This window comes from Neopsephotus bourkii, unplaced genomic scaffold, assembly GCF_033783945.1.
Source record: "Neopsephotus bourkii isolate Nb327-2 ecotype Australia unplaced genomic scaffold, CSIRO-AGI_Nbou_v1 NB_1634, whole genome shotgun sequence".
In the NCBI taxonomy this organism is placed as follows: domain Eukaryota; kingdom Metazoa; phylum Chordata; class Aves; order Psittaciformes; family Psittacidae; genus Neopsephotus; species Neopsephotus bourkii.
In genome coordinates this window covers 4,705,291-4,731,820 of record NW_026902109.1, presented here as the reverse complement: position 1 = coordinate 4,731,820, position 26,530 = coordinate 4,705,291, and the positions used below count along the sequence as shown (strand labels likewise).

General features: G+C 38.6%; 2 protein-coding genes and 1 non-coding gene across 3 annotated transcripts in view; 1 reads left to right on the top strand and 2 right to left on the bottom strand.

The window, feature by feature from the left end:
- CTNNA3 (catenin alpha 3) overlaps positions 1-859 on the bottom strand; it is a 739,429-nt gene extending 738,570 nt beyond the window's left edge. The window contains exon 1 of the mRNA XM_061373990.1: positions 630-859. Coding sequence (XP_061229974.1) covers positions 630-817 — 188 coding nt within the window. The 5' untranslated portion in view covers positions 818-859. The remainder of the gene's footprint in view (positions 1-629) is intronic.
- A 6,739-nt stretch (positions 860-7,598) lies between these two features.
- On the top strand, positions 7,599-7,680 carry TRNAS-UGA (transfer RNA serine (anticodon UGA)). The gene has a single exon. It is a non-coding gene; the product is annotated as a tRNA-Ser (tRNA).
- Positions 7,681-12,718: 5,038 nt separating this feature from the next.
- DNAJC12 (DnaJ heat shock protein family (Hsp40) member C12) lies at positions 12,719-22,225 on the bottom strand. Its single transcript, XM_061373980.1, has 5 exons — positions 21,863-22,225; positions 19,830-19,908; positions 16,892-17,031; positions 15,642-15,843; positions 12,719-13,851 (listed from the first exon to the last, which is right to left on the bottom strand). The coding sequence occupies exons 1-5, from the start codon at positions 21,938-21,940 to the stop codon at positions 13,757-13,759; spliced, it is 594 nt and encodes a 197-aa protein (XP_061229964.1). The 5' UTR covers positions 21,941-22,225; the 3' UTR covers positions 12,719-13,756.
- Between the last annotated feature and the right edge of the window lie 4,305 nt (positions 22,226-26,530).

The window sequence follows — 26,530 nt, the reverse complement described above, 5'->3', positions numbered from 1 at the left end:
AAACATATTTTCACCTACTTAACATGCTCATACCATTCATACCACAGAAATCAGTTTAAAGTGCCAGAACAGCTCTGAGCAAAAAAGCAACCAGATTTGTAATACACCAGAGCACTACCATTGTATCTAGAAACACCTCTCTAAGACACATTCTCTTTTCAGTAAGAGGGGATATTCATATACCTCTTTTTGCCCCTAAGTGTCTTCCCAGTTTCTACGTTGAGGGGACTGCCTCAACAACCTGCTGCATGCACACACTCCCGTTACAACCTGCAGTCTAACATTCCCAGCTCCCTGTTTGCATCGCTCCCTTCTCCCACTCCACAAGACACAGATGCTCTTGCCCTTTTATTTGGGGTAGGCTCGAAAAACCACCCGGGAAGAGGGTGGTCCGGAGGTGGCGGGAACCCACCTCCCGCTGCCTTCTACTCCCCACCTTACCCTGCCCCTCCTCTCACTGAACGGGAACATAACGCAGTCCACCTCACCCCGCCCAGCCACGAGGCTCAACCCGCGGCAAGGGCCACGGCCCCGCCCCAACGGCTGTGCGCTCCACCTGCCCCAACGGCTGCGTTCCCTCGCGCTACTGCCAGGCACGCGGCGCGCTGCCTCTAGTTCTCCGTTTGTACCTTGGCAGGTAGTTTACAGAGGGAATCTCACCCTCTTCATGTACCCGCTGCCCGCCGGCCTGGTGCTTCTTCGACAAACCTTCTTCCTTTACACCGTGTGACAAAAGGCTCTTGTTCTGCAGTGTGTTTGCAAACGAGAGCTGTCTCCTAAACGCATTCGCGTGAAGATCTAACACCACAGTGGGCATTGTGCAGTGCCGTGGTTGCTTGAGTAATCTGGAGCATGCTAGGACAAAGGAAATTTCAAACCCGAATTACTTAGCAAATTTTCACACTGCTGCAGTAACTCCTGATGTTAGCTGTCACTTGAATCACTTCAGAAATAATTTTTTTTTCTTTTACAGACAGCACTTTCCTATATTCTGACTGTCCGTTTACCTTCAGCTGTTATCTGTAAATTCAGTTATTAGTAATTTCTATTATTTTAAGTTGCTTTACTAGTTTATTCAATTTTAATGGAAGTACTGAGAGAGTTAATTCACATTTATACGTTATTAACCAGACTTGTCAGAACTCTAATTGAATCCATAAACTAATTTTATACAAACAATAAATATTATGTAAAGACAACTCTTTAAAAACAGCCTTCTTGCTACTTACCACTACTACCCCGTACCATGCAGTATGAAATTAGCAGTATGGAAGCGTAATTGCAAAATTAATCATATCACCATGAGTGTCAGAAAGAAAACAGCACTGCCTGCAGTTCCTGAACCCATGTTTAAATCCTCCAGGGATCCACATAAGGAAAAGACACAAATCTCAATACTTCCATTGATTGAAGTTTATTTCTTAAAACTATCTTTTGGAATTTTCACCAGGAATATTTTTCTTAAGTACGAAAAACAAGCTATAAAGGTAAGAATAACCAAAGATCAAAAATTATTATAATATGAATATCACAAGGTTCTCAATTCAACAAAAGCACCTTACCACTGTTTCTCCACATGCAGCCTGCCAGCAACATAGATCACCAATATAGACCTGTAACAAACTTTTAACAATGAGTGCTAATATTGTATACCATAGATTTCTGCACAAGCAAAATGCTAACAGTAGTTGTGTAATCAGTAGATTTTCTAATATTGTATAATACGTGTATGTAGAAGCTTAATCTGAAACGAGGACACTGAGTTGAAAGACTTGTGGTAAACTGACTTCAAAAGATAATCAAAGTTGCATCTGTTCTGTGACTCAGTTTTAGCTTTCCTACATTCAAGGTTTTATAATTCAAAATACACAAAGTATTTTACTTTATATGTGTAAAGAACTGCAAAAGTTTATTCCTACAATTTACCACTGAGGCTTAAGAGGAATTAAAGTGGTAGTTTACCCAGAATAATTGCAACCTGCCAATACTACAAATAGATTTTATGTTTAGGCACAAATGGGATTAAGCCAGGCACTGATCAACAGGGAGATTTTCTGATGTTTTAATACACAATTTGTGTCAGGTTCATTAATTCACTCACATTCTTCAAGGGAGATGTAAAATTTACTCTTGAATATTTTAAATTAAATATAGGCACAAAGTTACGGTTCCACTGACACGGCTGTTTTTCTTGTTAACTCAGGCAGAATCTAAGCCAATTTTCTGTTGCAAGCATCACAGATACAACATATTAATATTCCTATCAGGAATAAATATTGAAACTATTGTATACGTGAAGCTTATAGAGACTGATTAAGTAAGAAGCCACAGAGAAAATGTATGAGAAGGGGTGGATTAGGCATTACTGAATGAAAGTTGCACTTGAGGTAAAAAAAGGCAAGAAAATGGAAGTGTTGAAATGCTTGGGGCTCTGTCCTGTATTTCTAAAGAAGACAGTAACAATATAAAGATTATTTAATGCTGAAGAATACATTTGAAGCTGATTATAACTTGCACATTTTTTCTACTGGTTGGTTAAACTGTCCATATTCCTAATAAAAATTCTGGAGTTTGTCATCTTCACTTACAAAAGTTAGACTTGGAAAAAAATATGGGGAAAGCTATCTAGTACTGTTATTTTATCTAAGTCCTAAACCAGAATTTTCTTTGTTATCTATCCAGAGTCCAGCTCTTGCTAGTTTTAAGTAATAAAGTAATAAATTAAGAAATAAAACTTTTAAGATTCTTTTGGGAGATAAGTTTACTTTCCTAAATGCACTTATCCAGTTGGAAATGACATCTGTTACCCATGTTCTTTTTTGACCAGTTACATCTTCATTAAAAGCCCGTGAGATACACTAAAGCTTTTTTGCATGTTTACTTCACCTGTAGTACAGCCATGAAGAAAAATTCTGGGCACTGATGGTTTTCATTTAGTTTGAATTTCCAAAGCAGGTGTATTATAAGTGCATTTTCAGTTTAGGAAAACTTTCTGAATACCACAGTCCTGGAGGCTGTCAGCTGTAATTCTTATTCCCACTTAAAATCAGGTGACATACGTTAAAAAATTATAGCTGTATAGAACAATACATTAATAAAGCAATGTTATATTCATGAATTCTGATAATGAACCAATTCTTTGACAATATCATTTTATGTACATTAACCATATATATGCATAAACTTAGCTAATGTTAGCCTATGACATACCAAATGCTTTAGTAAGCTGTTAGTCTCATAACTAGTCATCTTAAGGACAGCTCAATGGTTACTACTGGAAAGTATTTCTGAAGAATTTCTCACACCATTCGGAAGTAGGTGAGCTTACCCTTGCCCACCGCAGACAAGGATCTCCCTCTCTGATGTCTGTAAAAGATGACCTGAGCAGCTGGCTGCAGCATCTAAATGCTTATTTGAATGCTGTGGAAGGTCTGCCCTACTGCAACTACCGATTTTCTCTCTCCTCTTACATTGCTTCAGCCCCTTAAGGTAGCCAAATATCTCAGACTTTAAGGTCTTTAAAATAAGATGATGTAGAGCAGGGCCATGCTTTATTAATTAAACATCTGTACATGCAGAGGCTCTCCAGTACTTGCAGCAGACCTTATTACATTTCAGGAATTTCAGAGTTTTACTTCAGGCTTGTATGTTAAGGTTTTAATGACTTTTTTTAGATATTGAACTTCCCTATCTCAGTAATTTAACATCACAGTGCTATTTTTGTTGAGGCTTTCTTCAGAATATTTTTAGTGATTTCTATTGTAGTAAGATCACCTTCTCTCTTGGGAGCACAGTAGCTTCATAGTGAAGCGCTAGAACTCAGATAGCACTCAGCAAATTATAACCTTCTCCCCTAATCCCTTTTTGATCACTGCTCATCTGCAAAGGTTATTATATGAAAGTGCTTAAACCTGCTCTTTCTGCATGTGGTACCTGCAAACACATCCTATCGGCTCTTTTAGTTGCAGCTTGCACAACAAACACTGGAGGTCAGTCTAGCATTGCTCAAGTAACAATTTTCTCTAAATAGACACCAAGTTTTTCAAGACTTAACTTGAATTCAGGTGGTTAAATACATTTTGTGTGTCATTTATACAAGTCAGACAACTCTCGTGATTTATTATGTTTTACTGAACTTGCACATTTAACTCAAGTCCTAGATCCTGTCAACACAAAATAAAGGCACCTGTCATTTAAAGAAAACAGTTTTTTCTTAGTCCTCCTAGGAAATAAAGACTCCTAAATTCAAAATATATAAATTGGACATTGCAAATTGTGATAAAAAAGGAACACTGAGTCTGCTTCCAGGTTTCAGTGGCGCAGAGTACTGCATGTATGTTCTGTATGTTTCTTTACAATTCTTTGTTCCTTGTAAGCTGGCAAAAGCCTATGGACTTAGAATGGTTAGAGTGTAGGATTTCACCTTTCAAGGAAAGCCTGAGGGAGAACAACTGAATTCAAGTGATCCTCAAGCTCCAGATCCAAACCCTCAGACCACAGTCATAGCTGTTTCTGTGTGAGGAGGATGCGGGGGGAGTGGGTGAACAAGCGAGGAACAACAGCTATGGTTCAGTCTCTTCAGGAACAGTTAGAACAAATACCTTACTTGAAGGGTATTACCAAATCTGAACTTTGACGTGTTGTTACAATTTGGTTTCCTTTGGCTTTGAGTACTAAAAAGTTCTTGCATTCTGTAAGATTTTCCTAAAACAAACTATTTGTATGGATTTCAAGTAGTCTTTTCTGTAAAGAAAATAAATCTGCAGCAGATGTATTAGTGTAGAAGAGCTCTGCTTCTTGTCTACAAATCAATTTACAAATAAAAATTTAAAAAAGCAGCAGCTTTGACTAAAAGTCCCAACAAGTTCTGGCTTTTATACCTGAGAAACACTTGTTTCTCCACCAGCAGACACGATCTCTGTCTCCACCTCTGTATCTGTTCTTTAATAAGTCCCCTGTGGCTGTAATGGGGTATACTGAAGGCACTACTTTTCCTCACCCTGCTCTTCACACACTTGCTATTTACATTATCATAAAAATTTGGTATAATCATGCTTTTTGTCTTCACATATATGAAACTAGGTGCACCACAGGATAAAGACAGCATCTTATCAAGCATAATGCAGTTTATGAGAGCCTTACCCAAACACACAAAACTGGATGAACATCGGCAAAACTGTCCAAATCACTCTTAAGTATAAGCACATTAACCAACCACAATTTAAACAAAGATTATTATGACACTAAACTACTGAGTTGGATGGGGGGATATAAAGCAGGATAATAAGGACCATTTCATATGTTAATGTGTTTAAGGTGTTCCTTATTACCTAAAACACAGCAAACAGCAGAAACATAAGTTTGATTTTTACTTTTTCTTTTTAATATCCCAGATAATACAGAAGGACATACAGGAGAGAAAGAAGAAAAACACAGATAATAGAAACAGTAGCGTTGAACCTTATGCACGGAAGTGAACAAAAACAAATCACTAATATGTAGTATCAATTTTTCTGTGTCAATCCAGCCTTCTACTGTCTGCTTTAAAAAAATGATTAAAGGTCTGTTACTACAACAGGCCTGAATACATGTAAGGGACCATCCATGTTCCTACACAGTGGTCCATAAACATTGCTGTCATTCTCGTTTCCCATTGAAACTAATGGTAAATACACAACCGTTTTCCTAACTTGGAACTGAACAGCCACAGCTGTCTGACAATGACCACAAACTGACCTAACTCCCAACTGTTAATGGGCAATTAAAGATGAGCAGTCAAAACCTTTTTAAAAGCTGTAACAACTTAAATGGTAAAGAGAAATTGATAAATGTGGGAGTACAACAAAAAAGCTGAATCATAGAATCACAGAATAGTTTGGGTTAGAATGAACCTTAAAGCTCATGCAGTTCTAACCGCCCCTGCCACAGGCAGGGACACCTTCCACTAGACCGGGTTGCTCAACCCCATCCAAACAGGCATTAAACACCTGCAGGGATGGGGCCTCCACAACTTCTCTGGTGTCTCACTATCTTCATAGGAAAGAACTACTTCCTGATACCTAATTTAAATGTCCTCTTTCAGCTTACAGCCATCCTCCCTTGTCCTAGCGCACATGCCTTTGTAAAATGTCCCTCTCCAGATTTTCTGTCAGCACCTTTAGGTATTGGAAGCTGCTATAAGATCTCCCCAGAGCCTTCTCTTCTTCATGGTGAACAATCCCAACTCTCTCAGCCTATTTTCATATGAGAGCTGCTCCAGCATGCTGATCGTCTTTGTGGCCCTCCTCTGGACTCACTCAAGCTGGTCCATGTCCCTCTTGTTGGGGAACTGAGTTCCTTCAAAATTACAGAAACACCTTGTGTTTTCTATGTCTGTCTGTCCTCTGTATTCCCCCGGTTAGGTTGGAGAGAAAAGTCCTGAAAGATTAATTTTATAAGACTATTTTGAGATTCTGCAATACTTCTAGTGCTGAGGAAAGTTGAGGAATTATTAAAGAGTACTTCTTAATTAGTAACCTATACAAAACAAAACAAAAAAACCCACCCAGTAAACAGAAATTGAGTGGACAGCTGGGAAGAGAAGCACAATCATCAACATCCCTCCAGCTATTAAAAAAAAGTGTTAATAAAAACTGTGACTCTAGAAAGGGAAATAGGGTAAAATTCCTAGCATAAGCATACCCAGCAAACTGAAGGGATGAAAAGGGAAATTATTTGTATCCATTGAAGCATATATATAAGGTCAAGTAAGATTTAATTTTCATTATACTACTCCTGACACAATTAACTATTGATAGGGTAAAAAAAAAAGGAAAAAAAAATCCACAGTGAATGAGATTACATATAAAAGTTATACCAGCATTCTTGTTATAGTTGAGGAACAGAACAGTAAAACCAGGACAGGTATTTACAGTACCACTGTAAAAATGAATGCAATGCCTCATACTTTATTTTGTAGCACAGACTGGTTGCATTCCAACTAGCAAATCCAAGCGTGCCTGCAGACATTCCCAGGCAGAATTTGCAGGAGCCGACAGAGCCTTTATGTTTCAGGTTGAAAACCCTAGCAGCATATAAAGTGACATTTATTTTTTCCTGAGCTGAAAAGCTGCATGGGTAATTCAGTCAAGTTACTACCTACTTTGTAAAAAGTATAGTGAACTGCACCGGCTGTCTTCTCAACAGTGAGAACTGATGTTTATAGCAGCGAAAAATCACTGTATGAAAGACGGCGCTAATTTCAGCTGCTGAAAGCCTCACGGTACTAAGCAGAACGGAATTCTTTTAACTGGGGAGAAAGAAAGGAAATTTAAAAGGTGACAGTGGTTGCTAACAGGTCTGCTTCCCCACGCCCAAATAGTACTCTCAAATCCACCGGCACGCAGTCCCACAGTACTCTCTAGCCGGGAACGGCTCAGATGCACTGTTCGGCAGAGCTCCCCGACGCCACCGCTACTGCGAAGCGGCCATTACAGCCGGCGGGGGCGAGCAGCAGTGGGACGAGGCAGTGCCCATTGGCTCCTCGCGCGGCTGGAGGCAGAACTTCCGCCGCCGGAACACTGGGTAAGGATTTCAGCCCAGAGCAGTTGATACCAACAGCAGCGATGGCCGAGTGGTTAAGGCGTTGGACTTGAAATCCAATGGGGTCTCCCCGCGCAGGTTCGAACCCTGCTCGCTGCGGCCCCGTGGGGGTTAGCATTTTTTCTGTGAAGGCTTTATTCGTCATGTCTTCTTTCACTGCTAAACATGCTTCTGCACCAAGAAGAAGGAATATCTGGTATTTATCCGATAGCAACTCATTAGGCTACACCTATGCACTCCTTCCCTGCTTTTGTAAAGAAATAAAAGTAGCATCAAAGCAGCAAGAACTCCCACTCACCCCTGTGATCCAGAACAGATGAGAGAAACTGTAATGCAGTTTTAGGTAAGATTCCAAATTAATAAAAAGAATTAAAAGAGTCAAAATACTAAATACAGTGGACAAGCTATGCACTAAGGTCTTTTTCACTGCATCACTGAAGAAGTTGCCAGGTTTTTTACTGGCCATTCAGTCTTATTTCCAAAAGCTGTTTCACTGCTTCAGCAGATCTAAAGACAAAGCACCAACCTGATAAATATTTATTAGGACGTTTGCAATTTCAAAATGTCCTTTTCACTGGAGCTTTATGGGAATGGAAATGTCAAATGACTGACACCAAAATATGTGGTTATTTTGAATTTTATGTTGAAAACCAGGCTGTTGGAAAAGCAACAAAAATCTCCTCTAAGGATGTATTTGCATTCAATGAACCTTTTCTCCTTGAAACTGATTTTCCTTAAAATTTGCAGTTGAAAAATAAAAAAGCAGTCACAAAAATAAGCAAACAAAAAGTTATTTTCCACCCTCACCCTTCAGCAGGCTTTATTAAAATGTTTCCATGAAAGCACTAAAGAACCATATGGTTTTAACTGCAATAATTCTTTGTAATTCCAGAAGAAAGTAAGGACTGCTAAAAGGCCAACTAAAGCTACATATGCATCAGTAACACTAGTGTTTGGAGTTCAGTGCTCTCCTCTTGACAACTATCATTTTCATCTCCATTTTATAACAAAGAGTTAAAGTAGTACTGTCCTGATCTGCTTCCCTTTTTAAACCTCAGGTATAACACTGAGAAAGAGCAACGCAGTAGACTCTGGTGCTAGAGTACAGACCCCGAAAGTACATTTGGGCTTAACCCATGTTGAGCCTATACGTACCAACATGTACCATCTCTGCCCCTCAGTGCAATTTTCCTCACCAAGGCTGGCTCAGGCTCAGTGCACAGTACCGTTAGGGATCAGGGTGCCTCCAGACCGCCAAACAAAGAGATGCTCAAGGTGTGAAGTTCCCTTGCATCATCAGCTATCCACACTAAAGCAAGCAGCCTAGTCCTTTGGCAATGGCAGGCCAAGGATGGACATGGGAATCCTGGGAAGACTTTGAAAGCAAGGACTGCAAGTAGCAGAAAGCACCAAAAGCACCCAGGCCCAACCATCTGGAACAGTCTCTTACTCCTCTGTAACTTTCTGCTCATCTTTGTGCCCTACCTGATCCCATCAGTATTATTCACACAGAGTTGCTTATGAGGAGAAGTTGAAAGTCCTCCTCTTGGGGGCTCCATGGAAATTACTGCCAGTGAAGGACCAGCTCTGACAATCCTGGCAAAATAAATGTAGTTTCTGTAAGGATTAACGCCTGATAGTCAAGCAGCATCCATCACCTTAGGAAAGATGTTTCCCTTTGGTGCCAAGAGTCCTTTGATGTTTTTCAAGAAACGGTTTTGACAAAGCACCAAGCTAATAATTTTGTCCAAAGCACATCAAGACTGGAAACCTAACAAACACTGGCAGCAAATTTCTTGTAGAAGTAACCCCTCCTCCTTACTGCTCCACCAGAAGAAAGGAACAAGATCAAACTGCTGTGAGGATGGAATCAAGAGGAAAGAAAATTTGTTTTCTCCAGCATCCATCACTTGTGACAGGTTAGGATATCCATCAGAGACATAAAATGTGTAAAAGTTCCCAGTATGTACTGTGCACTACCATAATGACTCAGACACAAGCCTTTCAAATCTGGGACCAAAAGAATACATGAAGAGCCTCATCTTCATTAACATGGGTGGAAGAAAAGACTAATAACTGAAGGTGAAAGAACAAACATACACAGTGTCTCCCATTATGGCAGAGGCTTGGTACCTCTTATAACAGCAGGATGAGCACGTACACTGGGTTGCAATAAAAATACTCAGCATAAACCAACTGATAAATATCACCTCATCTGACAATGACAGAGGCTGACATACTGAACTGCTTTATCTTTTGCTATGTAATTTTATCAGCCTCACAACAGCTTCACTGCTTACCTTCCCAGCAGTCCTGACTCTCATTTCAGATATGAAACTGTAAGATAGCAATGTTTGTGCTCAGGAAATTAAAACTGCCCGCTATCTCTTTTAATCATCAGGATATTTGCTTCTATTACACAACATACATACTGCCTTTTTTTCCCCGTCCTCCACCCCCGCTCAAAGAGGAAAACAAGCATTCAGAAAATGACCTTACCTATCATTAAGCATTATTCAGACTGAGATTTTAAGTCATATACTATCTGTATTCATCATCAAAACTTCAAACTCTTATATTGCCACTTGGGAAACATTAGCAAAACAACTTGGCAAATACTGGCAAAATAAAAAGGTTGTGTAGAACTAGAACATTCTCAATCCTACATTTTCAGCGTTTGCACATTGACAAGACAGCAGTAATTAAAAATATATGGATTTTATACAATTCAAGAACACCCCTTCCCCTCGAGCTGCTCCGTTTCATTACAAACAGCTGGCTAAATAGTTGCTTATTTTTTAATATTACAAAATTGATTGACAGTTTCAGAGACCTAGAAACAGTATTAAACAACATGCCCTATTCTCTGTATTTTATTATCATCATCTACCTGTACCCCCATCTGCTACCTCATAACTTCCAGCTGAAATATCATTAGCCCTCACAAATCCAGTTGCAGCCAAGTTTAATCCATACTTTTGACCAGACTTCAGAGGAACTAGGTGCACCTCACAGGTCTGCTTATTTTCATACCAATCTATGCCAAGTCATTTGGAGCTACAGCTAACAAAGCACTCAAGCATGTTAATGCTCAGTCACTGTGTAGTGAAAGCACACTCCAAGTCAGACTCCTCAGGTATCCAAAAGGTTCATGACCCTTTGCTACCTAGCTAAACAACTCAGAAGTGCTAAGGAAGAAAATGGGATCTTACCATCCCTTACAGGTAGCAGCCCTCTTTCTCCAACTTTAGATACTTCTAATACATAGCATCTGCTTTGTTGCTGTTGTTCCCCACCCCACAACTGTCCCTTTGCAGCTGTCTCCATTTTGCAAAGGAAGTTAAATTTTCTGTTGCCACTGAACACCTGTGTGTACCCAACTCTTGCCTCTTAATCACATCTTCACAGAGCTTTAGAGATCCACCTTACAACCCCTGCTTCAATTAGTATTTAAGCATATTAAGCACGTTATGTGCTTACCAATGCAGAGGCCAAGGCACATGTTACTGTGGATAATGGGGCTTCTGCTGGATCTTCTTATGCTACTTGCAAAAATCTTCTAAAAATACTATGTATTTAAAATAAAATAGTAATAATAATAAAAATAAAAAAATGCAGTTCAAACTTGGGAGGTAGACCCTGAATCATCTAACAGACTGATTTCTTAGCTTATTTCTTCTGTTTCTGATATAAGGGAGAACTGGGCTTCCCACTTACTCCAATTAAATGTTCTTACTGGCCAACAGGTCAGGTCTCACCAATGTTTTCCCGAAAGTGAGAGGCTGCACAGCTTCCTCTTGCTTTCCAGTGCCTCTGGGCTTGCTCTGCTAGGAATAGATTAATTCAACTCTATTTGAGAAATACAGAAAATTGGACCACTTCAAGTTAAATACATAAATAGAAAAAGAAAAAAAAAAAAAAAGGCTGTACTGGTGCACTAGAGCATCAGTTAATAATCTGCCCCCTTCACTGGGGCAAATCCCTGTTACAGATCAGTACTCGCATTTTTGTGCTGCAAAATGTAGGGTTTTTTACCAGTTTTTCCTGGGGTAAAAGTCTTCCAGATATCTGCAATTATTCAGGATATCTAAAGGTGTTTTGCCAAAACAAACTATGTTATAATGGGCTAATAATGACATCGGCTCTAATGACATGAAAAATGAGTTTGCTCTTTAAAGGTCTATTGTATACTCACTTCTCACGGGAAACCAGCTGGGTAGGCACTAAATCATCCATCCAACTACCCCCTTTTACCATTACAAGCAAGTGAAATTGAGAGAGGAGAATCTGAGCTGCCATCTGATTTAAAGAAATCCATCTGGTTGCATTTCCATCTTTTTGTTAGAAAAAAATTCTACCCCATTACTTTGTATCCTTCACATGAACTAGAGTTACTACTGTTTGACATTCCTTACAGTCCCTCCCTATAAAATGGAAAGTCTTTCTTGAGTAAAATACCTTTATATAAAGAAGTATATGCACTAGAAGAAAATCTGTAATTCCATTTATCAGATATTACAGAGAATTATTAATCTAATCTCTGTAACATTTTCAGCTGCAAAATATGCAAGGGAAAAACATGTAGGATGAAATAAAGGATTTTGGATAAGCAGGATGATGTGCTGTAATAACAGCTATCGCTACTGATACCATCAAATCCAGGATTGATGTAGTTTTATCAGCGCAACATTAGTACTTTGAACTTTTAAAGCGGTACAAACACAGCTAGCATGAACACTGGTATCATTCCCCATAAAGAAAACTGGCACCAGGATAAATATTCTGAGAAGGTTAATGTTGAACATGTTTTCAGGATTCCATTGGCTGGCACTTGTGTTACAATTCATAGCAAATAGGCACCAAACAGGAGAAGGTCAGGAGGTCACTCCACACATCATACCCTTGCACAATAGACCCAAACATATCAGTCCAGGGCAGGGAGAGACAGACATCATAATACTGGTTCCATGCTGGGAGAAGACTGGAATTTTCAGATGAGACTTTCCATAGAGATGCTGAAGATGCGTAACTGGACTCCCTTAAGCTTTTAACCACTGAGGGTACAAATAAGAAATTCAAAAGGTTATCTCTGTGGTGGGCAGAGGATTTTAATTTAACAAAAAATGAAAACAACCCCTTTTTGTATGCATGTGTTTTTATTTGTTGCTGATGGAATTACTTGCCTGCAGAAAAATACAGTGTCAATACCTGACACATTATCTGGGTTTACAAAGAAGAAAATAAACAACATAGAATATGAAAAGTTGTCCAAAATATAAAAAACGTATTAATGCTGACTAGCCTGATTCTTCATTCTTCACCATACAAAACCTTGATAAGACCCTGTCTACCCAGCCAGAGCCAGGAGAGAAATTACTATTAAGCCACAGTATGAGAAACAGTCTCTAGGTTCAGGCAGGCCAATGCTGGCACACACACCAAGGGTATTAGTTGTTCCCCAGTAAGTCTTAAGAAGAAAGTTGCTAACTGGAGAACTGAAGTTCAGAAACTGCCTTCCACAATAAGTAGCTGGTGCAACAAGTATACTTGCTTAGCAAATTAGAAAGTTAAGGGATTTCTAGGAGTGCTTCATCTATCACAGTGACCTTGAATAATAAGAACCTTCTTATTTAATTCATACCATAAAATCATAATTCTCCAACAGATTAAGTTTGTAATAGTATTAGGCATGTGTGCATTATAAATCACTACAGGAAGAACAATGCAATGGAGAAGTGAACCAGAATACACAGTTTAGAAATAAGCACAGTTTTGTTTAAAGCTCATTGTCATATGGCTTTTGGAAGATAATTACTTAATAGTATGATTTGCTGGAATCTAACATTGACTTTTGATTCTACCAAGAGTACATTCTTTACAACATCACAGCATTAAGAAAAATATTTTTCACTACACAGAATTTAACAGTACAAGAAAAAATATACAGGATGTTATGTAACGTCACAAAACTACGTTAATACTGAAAAGGTCTTTGCTTATTTAAGTTTGCTCATTAAACAAAAAAACCTGTATTGCTCATATCACATGTGAGCAAACCAGTATTAAAACATTTATTCAAACAATGTTAACATCACAGTGCATGAATACAAAATACAAATAACTTATAACTGCTGAAAAAAAAATAATCATTGAACAGATGATCTTATGTGGACTTCTAGATCTCATAGTTTCTGAATTTCCTCAGAAGCTCTGATGGAGCATCCCCTGACCAGCGGAAACGCAAGTGCCAGTAATTTGCCTCTGAAAATCCTGAGGTAAAAAGAGAAAGACAAGTACATTATTATAAACATGTATAAAACTAAGTTGTCTGAAGTAATATTCTATAATCTTACCAAGAAAAAAGATAAAGAATGGTTACTCCCAGGGATCTTGACTAGCAGGGACAACCTGTATTCCTGGCACCACTTGAACAAGAACTCAAACAAACACCAATCTTCAAGATATGTATCATCTGGGAAGAGTCTAAAGTAGAACACCAAAAATAATGGCTATCCGGAAAAAGAGGGCTTACAAAGAAAAACTGAATAAATTGCATTTGCTTAGTCTATAAAGAAAAAGGAAGAGTGACGTGTTGAATCTCCAAGTACATGAAAGGCAGCAGTGAGGACAGAAGCCACAGATGGCGCTTTTTTTTTTTTCCAGACTGTGCAAAATTTATGATCTATGGCCTCTCAATGCTAAAATGTGATCTTTCTGAAACCTATTACCAGACTTTGTGTTACAATCTCTTACTCGGTATGTGTACTGTAGTCCGTAATTCTTACAAACAAGCAGATAGGAACTGAAGATATCCAGTTTAATAGTGGAATCCTATATACAAAGTTTTCCTGGACCAAGACAAAACCATTGCCAATGTCCTAACAACAACTATGAACACTGAAGGGCATACAGGACCTGTCAAATATCTCTTAATAGTAACATTTATTAATATAAATATATGCCTATTGGATAAATTAAGTAGGCATTTGATGATTTTGATATTTTTACCGTAGATCTCTAGAAATTAAACTAAAACTTAAAAAACATTATGAGAAAGAAGATGCCTGCAAAGAAAGATCACCATTACAAGGAACAAGATGATGGTTTATTTACTTCGAGATTTTATTGATCTACAAAGGATATAGTGAAAATTTCATTACCAAAAAATAGCCAATAGTATAATGTTATAAAGCATATTTTTAAAATATAAAATTTTTCAGTTGTGCCTCACATATGTTTGTACAATTTTCATATCTATTTTCTGCATTCCACCAATGTTTGGGATTCGGTCAGGTTTTGCTATCCTCATAGTTCAACATAATTTCCTGTTTGATCAAGCTGGGAAGAAATTACAGAACTTTGTTTAATAATAGTTTTCTGATAACATAAACCTAAGGTTATAAAACCCCTGAAGAATCAAGCAGAACAGAGGGTGGCCATTGTGGTAAGTAAACTTTGATTCAAGCATACAAACCTAAGCAGCAGACAGGAAATGGTCAAATGACAGCTTTTAAAATACACATTTATTCTGCTGCATGCACTATTTAAAAACAAACCATTCAAATGCAAAAGAAACCTTCAACTCTCAATTTTTAGTTCTCATTAACTCATCAGGTGCAAACTGTGCAGAAATACTGAATGACACATAAAAAAAAGTAAAAAACCTAAATATTTTAACAGTTTTTAAAGTTATTTTAAATAAAATCACTGAAAATAATTCCCCTCCTCCACCCCCCCCCCCTTTTTTTTTTAATTTATTTTGATATAGCAGTAAAACTGAACTTCCCATTTTGGTTTAAGAATAATTTTTTTCTTCTCCAGTTTTGGGGTTTACTAGCAATCAAGCAAACAAAAACATGGGGTAGGGAGGAAGAAAAGTCTGAAGGCTTCAATGTTAAACAACGCAAAATAAAACCCAAAACAAAATCCCAACCCAAACCCACATTAAAAAAGCTACCAGTTAAACATATTATTCTGGAGAAGAATTCTCATGACAAAGCCTGCTTTTCGGGCCAATTCCTGGATAAAGCAGTTTTTCTGTAACTTCTGGTTTCACTTACTTGGGGAGTCTGGATTCTTTGAAGACTGTGGTTTCCCATCAGGAATTGCAAAATCATCTTGCTCCCTGTTCCCATCTGACAGTCCTTCTTCATTGTTTTCAGTCTTTTGGGTCCAAATCTCACTAGTTATGTTGCTGCTATTATTCGAGCCAGGAGCTTCCAGCATTTGGTCCTTCTTATTCTGGACAGCCCAATGCATTGACTAAAGAAATACAAAAATTACAAATAAAGAACAAACTACTATGCTTTAAAAGATTTTTAGTGAAATTCTCTTTTCTCTTTTACATTGTTGTAATGAATGGTCAAAGAGAAACTTGCAAGTCAATAGGACAGAGGAAGGCATGGCTAATTACAGAAATAGCATTTGAGAGGATAGTTTATGTCAGGGGATGAAGAACAAAGTACAAGTGCACCAAATAATTCTAAGGGTGTTTTGATCAGTTTCTTCTCTCATGTCTTTAGACCCTTAAAGAGGGCTTGAGTGACTTATAAATGTCTGTTTTCAAAGCTGTCTTTGACTTTAAGGTGCCTTTTGAAAACAAAATGATTTGGAAAGATTCACTATTGAAGTCTGTGGAATTATTCCTATTTGGAACTGAACTAAGCTTGATATGATATTTCAAGCAAACATTTAAACTCGGGCATAATGCTTTAGTTGATGAGGTTCTCAAGCTTCTCTCATAAGCAGAACTGAACTGGGTAGAACTGGCAATATGAGTACGTATTCACCTGCCCTAAAATATGACCATGTAGACTTCTAACCATCATTCACCCTCATAAGGAAGGAAAAAAAAAATAATCAAACATTACATAATTAGGATCTAATAGGAACATGCCACCAAATTAATTCACTAACAGAATTAGGAGCATAAACAACCCTCAGAACACCTGCCTGTCACAAATCACCCCACTAGCCTAGCAGGGCCCCTCCAAAGACGTGTATGAAGCACAGGGTTCCAAGGAACTTGGATTTTCAATGAGCTCTTTATTGCATCAGATAGCATGAAAACCTATCTGATAAGCAACATACCAAAAGGAGAACATATTATTCACAGGTCCCAGCTTTAATCTAACGTTGAAAATAATAGAAGGTTCCTACAAAAGCAAAGTGTGCTGAAGTGTTTAAAAGCAACCCTTAAGTTGCTTAACCCTTAAGTGTTGTAACTCATTCCCCCACTCACTGCTGCATTTTCTCTGGACCAGCCCTACCTCCCCCTGCTCCTGAAGGCCCAGACTTAGACACCACCAACCGTTTTCACAGAATTGCTCAAGGCCTCCCACTGCTGGAATGGAATGGTAATTTTGCTTCGTCGCCAGTAATCGTAACGCGCTCGACTCTCTTCATTAGTAAGAATCTCCTTAGCTTGCTGCAGCTTCTGGAAATTCTCCACTAAAAACCAAAATGATACTGAAGTCAGTATTTCTTTTCAAATAAATTAATTCAAATGTGAAAGGGGAGCTGCCAACAAAGGCTTAGAGCAAGCAGAGTAAAGGAGGCACAAGAACTAAATCACAAAGGTGTGTATGTGGTTGTTCTGCTTACAACTTTGCACAGTTTAGCTGACTTTAGGATCATAGCATCTTTGGTGGACAACTGATACCCTTTTCAAATGAGGCACTGGAGTGGGTTGCCCAGGGAGGTTTTGAGTGCTCCATTCCTGGCAGTGTTTGAGGCCGGGTTGAACAAAGCCTTGGATGGTATGGTTTGGTGTGGGGTGTCCCTGCCCATGGCGGGGCATTGGAAGTGGATGATCCTGGGGGCCTTTCCAACCCTACCTATTCTATGATTCTATGAAACGAGGATCAAAATGCTCATTTGTCTACCATCTTCAAAATCTCCTAAATTTAAAGTCCAGAGAAACTTACAGCAGGCAAAAGGCACAACTCACCCCCTTCAGACTTCCTTTAAAAAGAAAATTAAACCAGTCAGAATGCTTGGAAGGAACATGCTTACATTGACAGTAACAAGGAAGTTAGAATAAAGCACACCACCAAGAAAAAACATAAGTGGGAGAAAGGGGACAGGACGGGAGACAACACACAAGCAAAAACTGACAAACAAGAAGAGAAATCTAAATATAATTTAAATAACTTGCGTATTTTATTAGATATGTTTTCTACATATACTAAAATGCTGTCCTGAATACCAGGCTGCATGAATGAGAGCTATTTTTTTCCCCCCTACAGGGTAATTTGTCATTAAATGGTTACTAAGGATGCAGCTGCATGTTACTATTTGTAGAAGGGCTATAAAGACTTAGATTTTATCTAGGAGTCACATGTATTATGGTGATCTATTATTATTACTTGCCTGCGTTTAGCAGTAGCAGTCATTTTTCTCTTTCTTGGTAACTGGTGCTGTAGGCTTTTGGTGATGCTGGGCTCTGTGCGTGGCACCGACACATGTCCCCCCCCATGGTACCCAATGGAAAGGACACTCACAAAGTCGTTGGCCAAACCAAAACATCATTGTTATCAGCTCTGTTCCCAGCCCAAAAGTCAAAACACAGCACTGCACCAGCTACCAAGAAAGAGAAAAATGACTGCTACTGCTGAACCCAGGACATTACTATCCATTTATTCCAGTTTACAAATTAGAGAGATTTCTTTTGAAATACACTAAGCCCAAATGCTAATCGAAATTGATAACTATAAATCAAACAACAGGTTAAGGGGGCAGTTCTATTAGGTTTCCTTTTTCTAGTGTTACTGCTTTTCAAGAAATAAAAGATCTACTTTAATTACTCTTTACTGAACTTTAAGATGATGAAATAAACAATAAACTTTCACTACTGCTGTAAAAAGTTATTTCAAAGAAACACAGCAAGTTCAGGTAAAATGGAACATAAAATTTCTTGTCAAACAAGGCTGCTCTAACATTTGTCACTTTGCCTCCTTCTTTCAGTTGCTTCAATTAATCGGGGGTGGTGATGGCATGAACCACATGGACTGTGGGGTGGTGCAAACAGAACAGGACCATGCACTGGAATAGACTAATTTCCCTGCTGCCATAGCCAGAATTTCCTGCCGACAAAGTTGATTCCATTGGTTTCCTTGGTACTTGTGCAGTCATTTATAATAAAAGATTACTTACCAGGTTACTGTTAATAGGTGGTAGATCGCCTCTCAAACACCAAATCTCAGGGTTTCCTTGTAAGGCAGTCTGAAAACCCCCACCTATTTCACTCTTTAACCTCTCTATCCCATCAGCTGTCTGATTCTAGGCTAGGACAGCACATCAATAAGGAAAGCCAAGCCCTGCTGAGAGCTCATCTCAAGCCAGTGGAGTACGAGTCTCATTTAACATCTACCATATTTGCAGCTCTGTTGCTTCAGAGGAGAGTGGGGATGAGGTCAAACTCAAACAAGTAGGTAAGCTATGATGTTCAGTTTATACGCAAGTTGTTCAGCTTAAAACTAACAGGAAGAATCCAAAGGAAAACCTTTATACATTACTCAAAATGAGAAGTATATTTAATTATTCTTCATCAGATTTCTGGTGGGAATCATAAATATGATCAGAACAACCTTTACTGTGAGAATATAAACTATTCAGATATTGGTGAGCACCGATTACAGCTATCTTGTAGTTATGAATCCAGGAAGATTGCCTCCAAATAACTCAGGTGCTGCTTAGCTGTCACACGTATGATGAACTGCACACTTTCATAAACAGGAATGCTAGCTGCTGTTCTGCAGATGGCTACTCATCTGGTGCTGGTTTCTCTTTATTTCAAGTCATTAAATTACATTAAAAGAAACTAAAGTACATTTAATGTGTTCCTGATGGGCTTGTTCATGGAAGCAAATTAACTAGTTGACGCAAGTATGGCACTTGAATGCCACTAAGTATGGAAGCAGGCCAACTTCACAGGACTAGAAAAGGATACGTTCCATAAATATTTTCTGGATTAAAAGATGTTTTGCCATAGAAAGAAAAAAAAATTGAAAGTCCTATGGGGAAAAAAAAAAAAGTGCCTTCCTGCTCTAGTGTCTAGGAGTGTGCAAGTGTTAGAAATTAATACTAAAGCTTGCTATTTAAAAACAGTATGCTCAATACACCTGATAATTAAATTATATTGGGGAAAAATAATATTTAATAAAGTTTTAAAGCTGAATTTAACATTATAGTCATGTTACAATAAGAAAAAAGAAAATAGACTGGTTTTAAGGAGGAAGAATACATACCTGCTTTGGGGTTTCCAGGATGTTTGTCAGGATGACATTCAAGGGCTTTAATCTTAAATTCTGCAAGAATTTGTTCAACCTAAACAGAATGTCAAGGCTTAAAGTGAGTAAATACATACACACAGAAACTATTTTCAAATTTGCCTTTTGAAAGGGGTTGAGGGGAACAACAAAGAATGCTGAAATATTCTTTCCTATTCATTTTTACAAGGTTTAGTCCAGGCAAAAAAATTTGGTTATACAGAGGGGAACTTGAAAGTTAAAGTATGTGCAATAGCAGAGGTGTAGTGTGGATGACTTCATTTTTTTTTTTAATCAGTACATATAAAGGTTTATACAAAATATATGAAATTTATATAAAAGATTCAGCGAGATGTTTTGCCAAGAAAGGTATCTAATACACACTTTATACGAATAACACTGTTTGTGGAAGAAGGATGTAGCTTAAATCTTCCCTGTTCCTCTCAAATCAGAAGATTAATTAGGTGTTCCTGTGCTCATTTCTACAACAAGCCAAGGATGAACATGGATGTTTACTTAAACACAGGCAAAATCTTTAGAAATTGAGAATATTTGTGCTTAAATTTAATCATGTCAGATCAAGACCAGAATATTCAGCAGCTTAGATGAAAATATTCAGCTGGGAATGTGCTGTATATGCCTAAAGAAGCATGTGCTACTACAAATACTTGACCACGTATGCAAAGTAATATGATTACAAAGCACCTATAATGCTTCAGATTTCTGTTAGATGTTAAAAGTAGTGTGCACCATCCTGAAGGAAGCCAATTGTGGTATTCAGTCAACTCATGATCTGAGTTCCTACTCCCATGTCAAAAATAATTTAGTAACATCTGCTGCTTCTCTTAACAAATAAGACTCAACAGATTATTTTTCAAGACCTATCAGCATTTATTCCATCATTTTAATTTAATTTTAAGCAATTTGAAAAATCATCATCACATGTACTTGAACTGCTCATTAATTGCTAAGCCCTCAAGGAATTAGTGCGAAGTAGAAAATTAAGAAATAGCATCTGCGAACAAGCCTGCCCTGAAACTTCAACGCCGCCCTCTGCTGGGATGACTTTTTAGGAGTTATCTCAGGAAAAGCTTTAAATTGCCTTCCGTAACACATCAAAGATATTTATTAGTATGCTTTTAGTGATAGAAATGACAGAGATATTTTCCCAGCATTTGACCACTACGACAGATGAGAGCATCAGATTGAATTTCCTGAGCAAAATACAGCTTTTATCCGCAGTGAATACATCCTTCATTAATCAAAACTCCTTTTCCAAAATTGAAACACAAATTTCAGTTAATATAACAATAAAACATTAAAAAATATTAGCATACCACTAATTTAGACTATCAAAAAGATTATAGAGGTGCCTTTGGGAAAAAAAACTCCACTTGTTTTAGCTACAAAATGCTCAACAATTGCTTAGCTAGATCTCATTACGAAGTATGTATCTGCTACCAAAACAAACTAGTAAAACTAGTATTTGAATATTATTAAAATTAGCATTTATTAATAAGGTATTTTTTGCTTTCCAACCAATGAATACAAGGGTTTAATTTTAAAACAGGCATATAACTTGAGAAACTCAACAGCATTATCAATTACCTACACCTATAAACATTCATTCTTATTAGCTGCAATTTTTTAAACAAAAAAAAAAAAATTAAATAAATATTATTTGGATTTTGTCAAATTTAAGCAGGTGGCTCATGATTCATAACCGTATCACATGCTGAACTAAACTAATGAATAAATTATTATTTCAGCTATATCTATAATACAATCCAGCTTTATAAGAAGCTTTTGAGCTTTGTTCTGGGATCTTAACATCAGTATGCAGATCAGAAAATTGAGCTTCACAAAGGGAGATAATAAAAGCAACAAGAAAGAAGGCTTACGATGCCTTTCAGATAGTCCTGTCTTTAGACATAAACAACTCCAAATCCCCCCTGCAGATAAATAAGCACACTTGAAATATTAGCCGGGAGGGCAGTAGGGAAGGCTCTTACCGTAGACAGTTCATCACATTCTAGCAGGTTGTAGTAATCTTCCAAGTCATCCGGTCTGCAGTTCAGAATTGCATCCATCTGGACTAGTCCAGCAGGCTTTTTCAACCCAGGCACAGAGAGCGTAAAACAGAATATCACTACAAAGCTCACACAAGGGTGAGCTACAGGTAGCCCAAGGGAAACGCAGCTTCCACCCACGTCTGCAGCTCTCTTCAGCGAATTCTAATGCCGGCAGCTGACACACATGAATTTTCTTGAATTCTCGGCCTGCCATTGGTCCCTGCAGGATGCCAATCCGATTGCACAAACCTCCTAAAAGCAGTGCTCCCTGGGATTTGTAGTTGCCAAGGTCACTTCAACTGCACGTCTTCTCCAGACTGAAGGGAGTTATGAATACTAAGTAAAAACTAACTGTATTTGAGATTTAGATCACACCATCATGTGTATAGCAACTTAAAATCAGGCACATACTCACGGGCTTCCCTGCACCTCAACCAGCTAAAATACATTTTCTGCTTAATTTCTAATTTCAGCTTTTGCCACAGTCTTTGACAAGGGGATTATATATGTAATTATAGAACAAAGTAAGGATTGCTTCCAAAACAATAATTACAGAGCTGCAAACTTTTGCACCAACCTTGCCAAAGCCTCTCAAAGTTCTGTCAGTCACTTCATTTTTACTCTTTGAAGGCTACCTAGGGTACATGCATAGCACTCTTGGAAACCAAACAGCTCTGGTATATCAGTTACAAATCTGACAAAATTATGACTATGAAAAGACAACATGAAATACTTGCTACTATCAGACTCCTTCTCATGCTAAATTACATTCAAATTATGCCTTGAAAGTCTGTATGGTGTGAAAAACACATTCCTTGTAAAACTCATTTTATGTTGAAGTGAAATACCTTTAATTTTGACCCATGAGTAACAATCAAGGCCTCAGTCCATCAAAGACTATAGACATGGTTAACCATACTGTCTCCTATGATCTGCTGATTTTAAATCAACCTTTCCTAGGTGTAATACTAACCACTTGCTGAAGTCTTTCCTCTGGACCCCAAGGAGCTCTGGTTTTACTTTTCCTACCCTTGCAAGAGCTTTGTAATCCAGTATGTTTCACATCATTAAAGACAACTGATTCTGTAAACTAACACAAACAGATGCCTTGAATAGTTTCACAGTTTTAGATGCCCTGACCTAGCAGACGAGTCTATGCAGAACAGACACACAGGGTGTGACCAACGCTAGAACTAACGTATTCATCAGTGAAGGACCTACTGGCTATTCATAACTGTTTATAAGATACTGAATATATAATTCCTGCATTTACAAGTTCTTTATGTTATTATCTATATTATTAATCTTCTGAAATTACCGACATATTAGTGTTCCACTGCTTTCTCTGAAAGGTTGTATCCTCTGAAATTTCCTATTTTTACTGTATGTTCAGATAGCCTATTAAAATATATAAAGTACATGAAAAGAAGAAGAAATTATGTTCAACAGCAGGGCACAAGCCTCAATGAAACCATTTAAATGTGTTTAAAAACCACTACTACCATATTTCTCTAAGTAAACAAATATACTTTTTCAAAGTGGAGGAATTACCAATTATAAATCTTTTCCTCTCCCCCATTCATAACTTAATAGTAAACCAGAAAAGTATAAGACAGGAAGCCTTTTAGCAAGAGACCATGTAAATATTTAAATAGATTGTACTCTGGGGGAGGATAAAAAACAAACAGCTGTCCCTCTTCCCAGGTGCACTCCTGACATACTGTTCTTGTCCAAGTACTTCTTGCATATTTGCCTAAGGTGAAAGGGAAGGCTCTTTAACCTTTTCTCCCTCCAGCTTTCAGGGCCTGTTCCTGTCCTGCAAGGTGAACTGCAGGTCCAAGAGCTGAATTTGTACAATAAAACCCTGAGATTTGGAAGCTGCTTGTTCACCAGGAAATTTGCTCACTGAAGCCTTGGTACAGTTTGTATATTTTTGTCTGTTCAGACCAAATAAACAAGAGCTTTGATCCAAACTGCAGCAGTGACCATACTTGTGCCCCCTCAAATCACACACATGCCGCCCCAAGATTTCCAGTGCCTGGGGCACAGAGGGTCCCATAGTGCAGTCTGAGGGTTCGTGTATGGGAGTCACACAATACTGATACTGAATAGTAAATTTTTTACTGCTCCTAGCAACTTTAGTGGGACAATTGACAGCAACCTTCAAAAAAAGAAAAAAAAAAAAAAAAAGAGCAAGAGAACCTGTATATAATACAGAGAAAAATACACAAAGACTGCGTTTGGGACACACAACTTTATTTGTTTGAAAGAGAATTACAGTGCAGGAGATGGCACAGCTCCTGTGGCTACACATGCTTTGGTTAGTTTTGCTCAGAACATACAAACAGTACTGAAAGTGAGGAAATCTCGTATTTGTTCTGTGTACCTAACCACTAACAAAACATTTCCATTCATTCCTAACACATTATCAATATTTTTGCTTGTTTAGAGCCAAGAGTGAAACTAAATTCTGGTTCAGGGTACCTGGAGGTTTACCATCAACTCATGAAAGTCATAAACAGCCCTTTAAATAAATCAGCAAGATCTGGAAATCTCTGTTTGGATTTATTCCCTTAAAATACATCAAATCTTCCAGTACCCATTCTTCTTAACCGACTTCAGTTGTACTGCTTTCTGAGGGTAAAGTATACATTTTCAAGAAATTTAAGACATTATATAACTCAAATTGAATTTTGCATTTCATGCTCCCTCTCTGTCCCCACACGTGCTCCAAGTCGCAGAAATAACAGAGGACCTAAGCCGTACCAAACCAACTTCCTAATTTAGGGGTAACTACTGCAACAACAACATTAACATGTACAAATGCTTTCAGTATTACAGTCAACTTTAACATCCTTGAATCTGTTCCTCACCAATACCTTCTCAGAAAGTTTCAGATCATACACCTGTATGGCTTACACATTTCTTCCTTAGAATGCAGTCTTCACATTATTCATTTGGTGTTTATTTAGGTCACAGCTCTCCTTTGCATGCTGACAAACCATCTTCCACATGATTTTTAAGAAATCTGAATCTTCCCTCTGCCTCAATAAGGAGAAACAACGTTTGCATACAAATTCACACAGAAAAATAAAAATGTTCTGATTCACATCTGGTTACTTCATATCTAGGTTTTGAGAAAGAGACAGTGTAAAAAATGACATGTACATCTTTTTTGGGGTTGTTAATACCTGAAAGAACCAGGAAAAAAAAGTACCCCCCAATACATATATCACATATAAAGTTATGTATAAATACGTTTTGATGCCAAAAAAACACATACCAATATTTTTTAATCTAAGGGGTTTAAAACCTGTTGTTATCAAGGCCTTCAAGGGAGAAATTCTACTTGTATAATCCTGGTCATGCCAGTAAATTTAGTGATTCAGTTGTATTAAATTCACTGAAACGGTTCTGCAAGTAGTCTGTGATGTTAAGCAGTACCATTAAACAAAACAATATTAAATTTATATCCATTAAGTTTATATAAAAATTCTATGTTGGTAAAAGCCCTGGGAAACTGGCCAAGTTCTATCCTGACAAGACTTCAAGGTAGAAAGAGACACTATGTGTAATAAAGCCCATGTGTAGTACCTTCATATTTCATATTCGGTGGTGGTCCACAATTCAGCATCAAGGTCAGCCACTAAGCATTGTCTCTACAATTTACACAACAGAAGAGATCACTGGAAAACCACAGGTCACCTCTGCTACTGTAGTGCACATCACACCAGGGAACGCTGATGTGGAAAAAAAAAATGAATTTGTGAATGTCATTAGAGCAAATTCCAACTCTCACAATTTGCCATCGGGTTTCTCACACATTATGTAAACTCATCCAGCTGTTGTTCAGAACACTGCTCAGCCCCCCCACTCCCTTAAAAAGACTTCCTGTAGTTCAAGGAGTCCAAGTACCATCGCAAGGAGTTTAAACATCCCTACCAAAAAGCTTAACCTGTAGGTGCAAAACCTTTCCCAGGCAGTTCGCAGACACAGCGATGTCGTCAGCAGAAGCTATCATCCTGCAAGTACTGCTGTCTGCCCCCAGCTCTGTTTACAGAAGAGCCGCTATGACACTCTCGGTAACGCGGCCCGACTGCCAAACGCGCTCACAGGGAGACTCGTACGAGTTTCCCCGGTGGGTTTCACCTCATCAACTGCTGTACAGATACACGGCAGCCCAACAGAGCGCGTCTACAGCCTGAAGCCTGCGTCAAGCAACGCGTTTGTTCCTCGGGAAGACGCGTTCCCTGATACTGTGAATACACGACAGAGAGGCCAGGGGGGTTCTCAAACAGCTTGTGACAAGGAGACTACCGAGACCCACGGCCACGCCGCGACCGCCATTTGCCAGGAGCGTCCCAGCAGAAGAGCTCACTGCGGGGTGAGCGTGCGGGGTGGGGGAACGACGACAAGCTCCACATGGACAGGACTCCCCCTTCCCGCCATAGGCGGTCACCCCACCGCAGGCTGCAGCTGCCCCGCCAGTGAACAAGACACTGCAACAAGGAAAAGGCGGCCCCGCTCTGAGGTGACAGCCGGGCCCCGGCCCAGCCCGTGACGTTCCCCTCAGCGGCCGCCGCGCCCCGCCCTGCCCCCTACTGGGCG

Excerpts from the sequence above, each read along its gene's own strand:
- DNAJC12 (XM_061373980.1), bottom strand. The coding sequence starts at position 21,940 with ATGGATGCAATTCTGAACTGCAGACCGGATGACTTGGAAGATTACTAC. Across the intron at positions 19,909-21,862 it reads AATGTGATGAACTGTCTACG|GTTGAACAAATTCTTGCAGA; the intron begins GTAAGAGCCTTC and ends CATTCTGTTTAG. Across the intron at positions 17,032-19,829 it reads TCCTGGAAACCCCAAAGCAG|TGGAGAATTTCCAGAAGCTG; the intron begins GTATGTATTCTT and ends TTTGGTTTTTAG.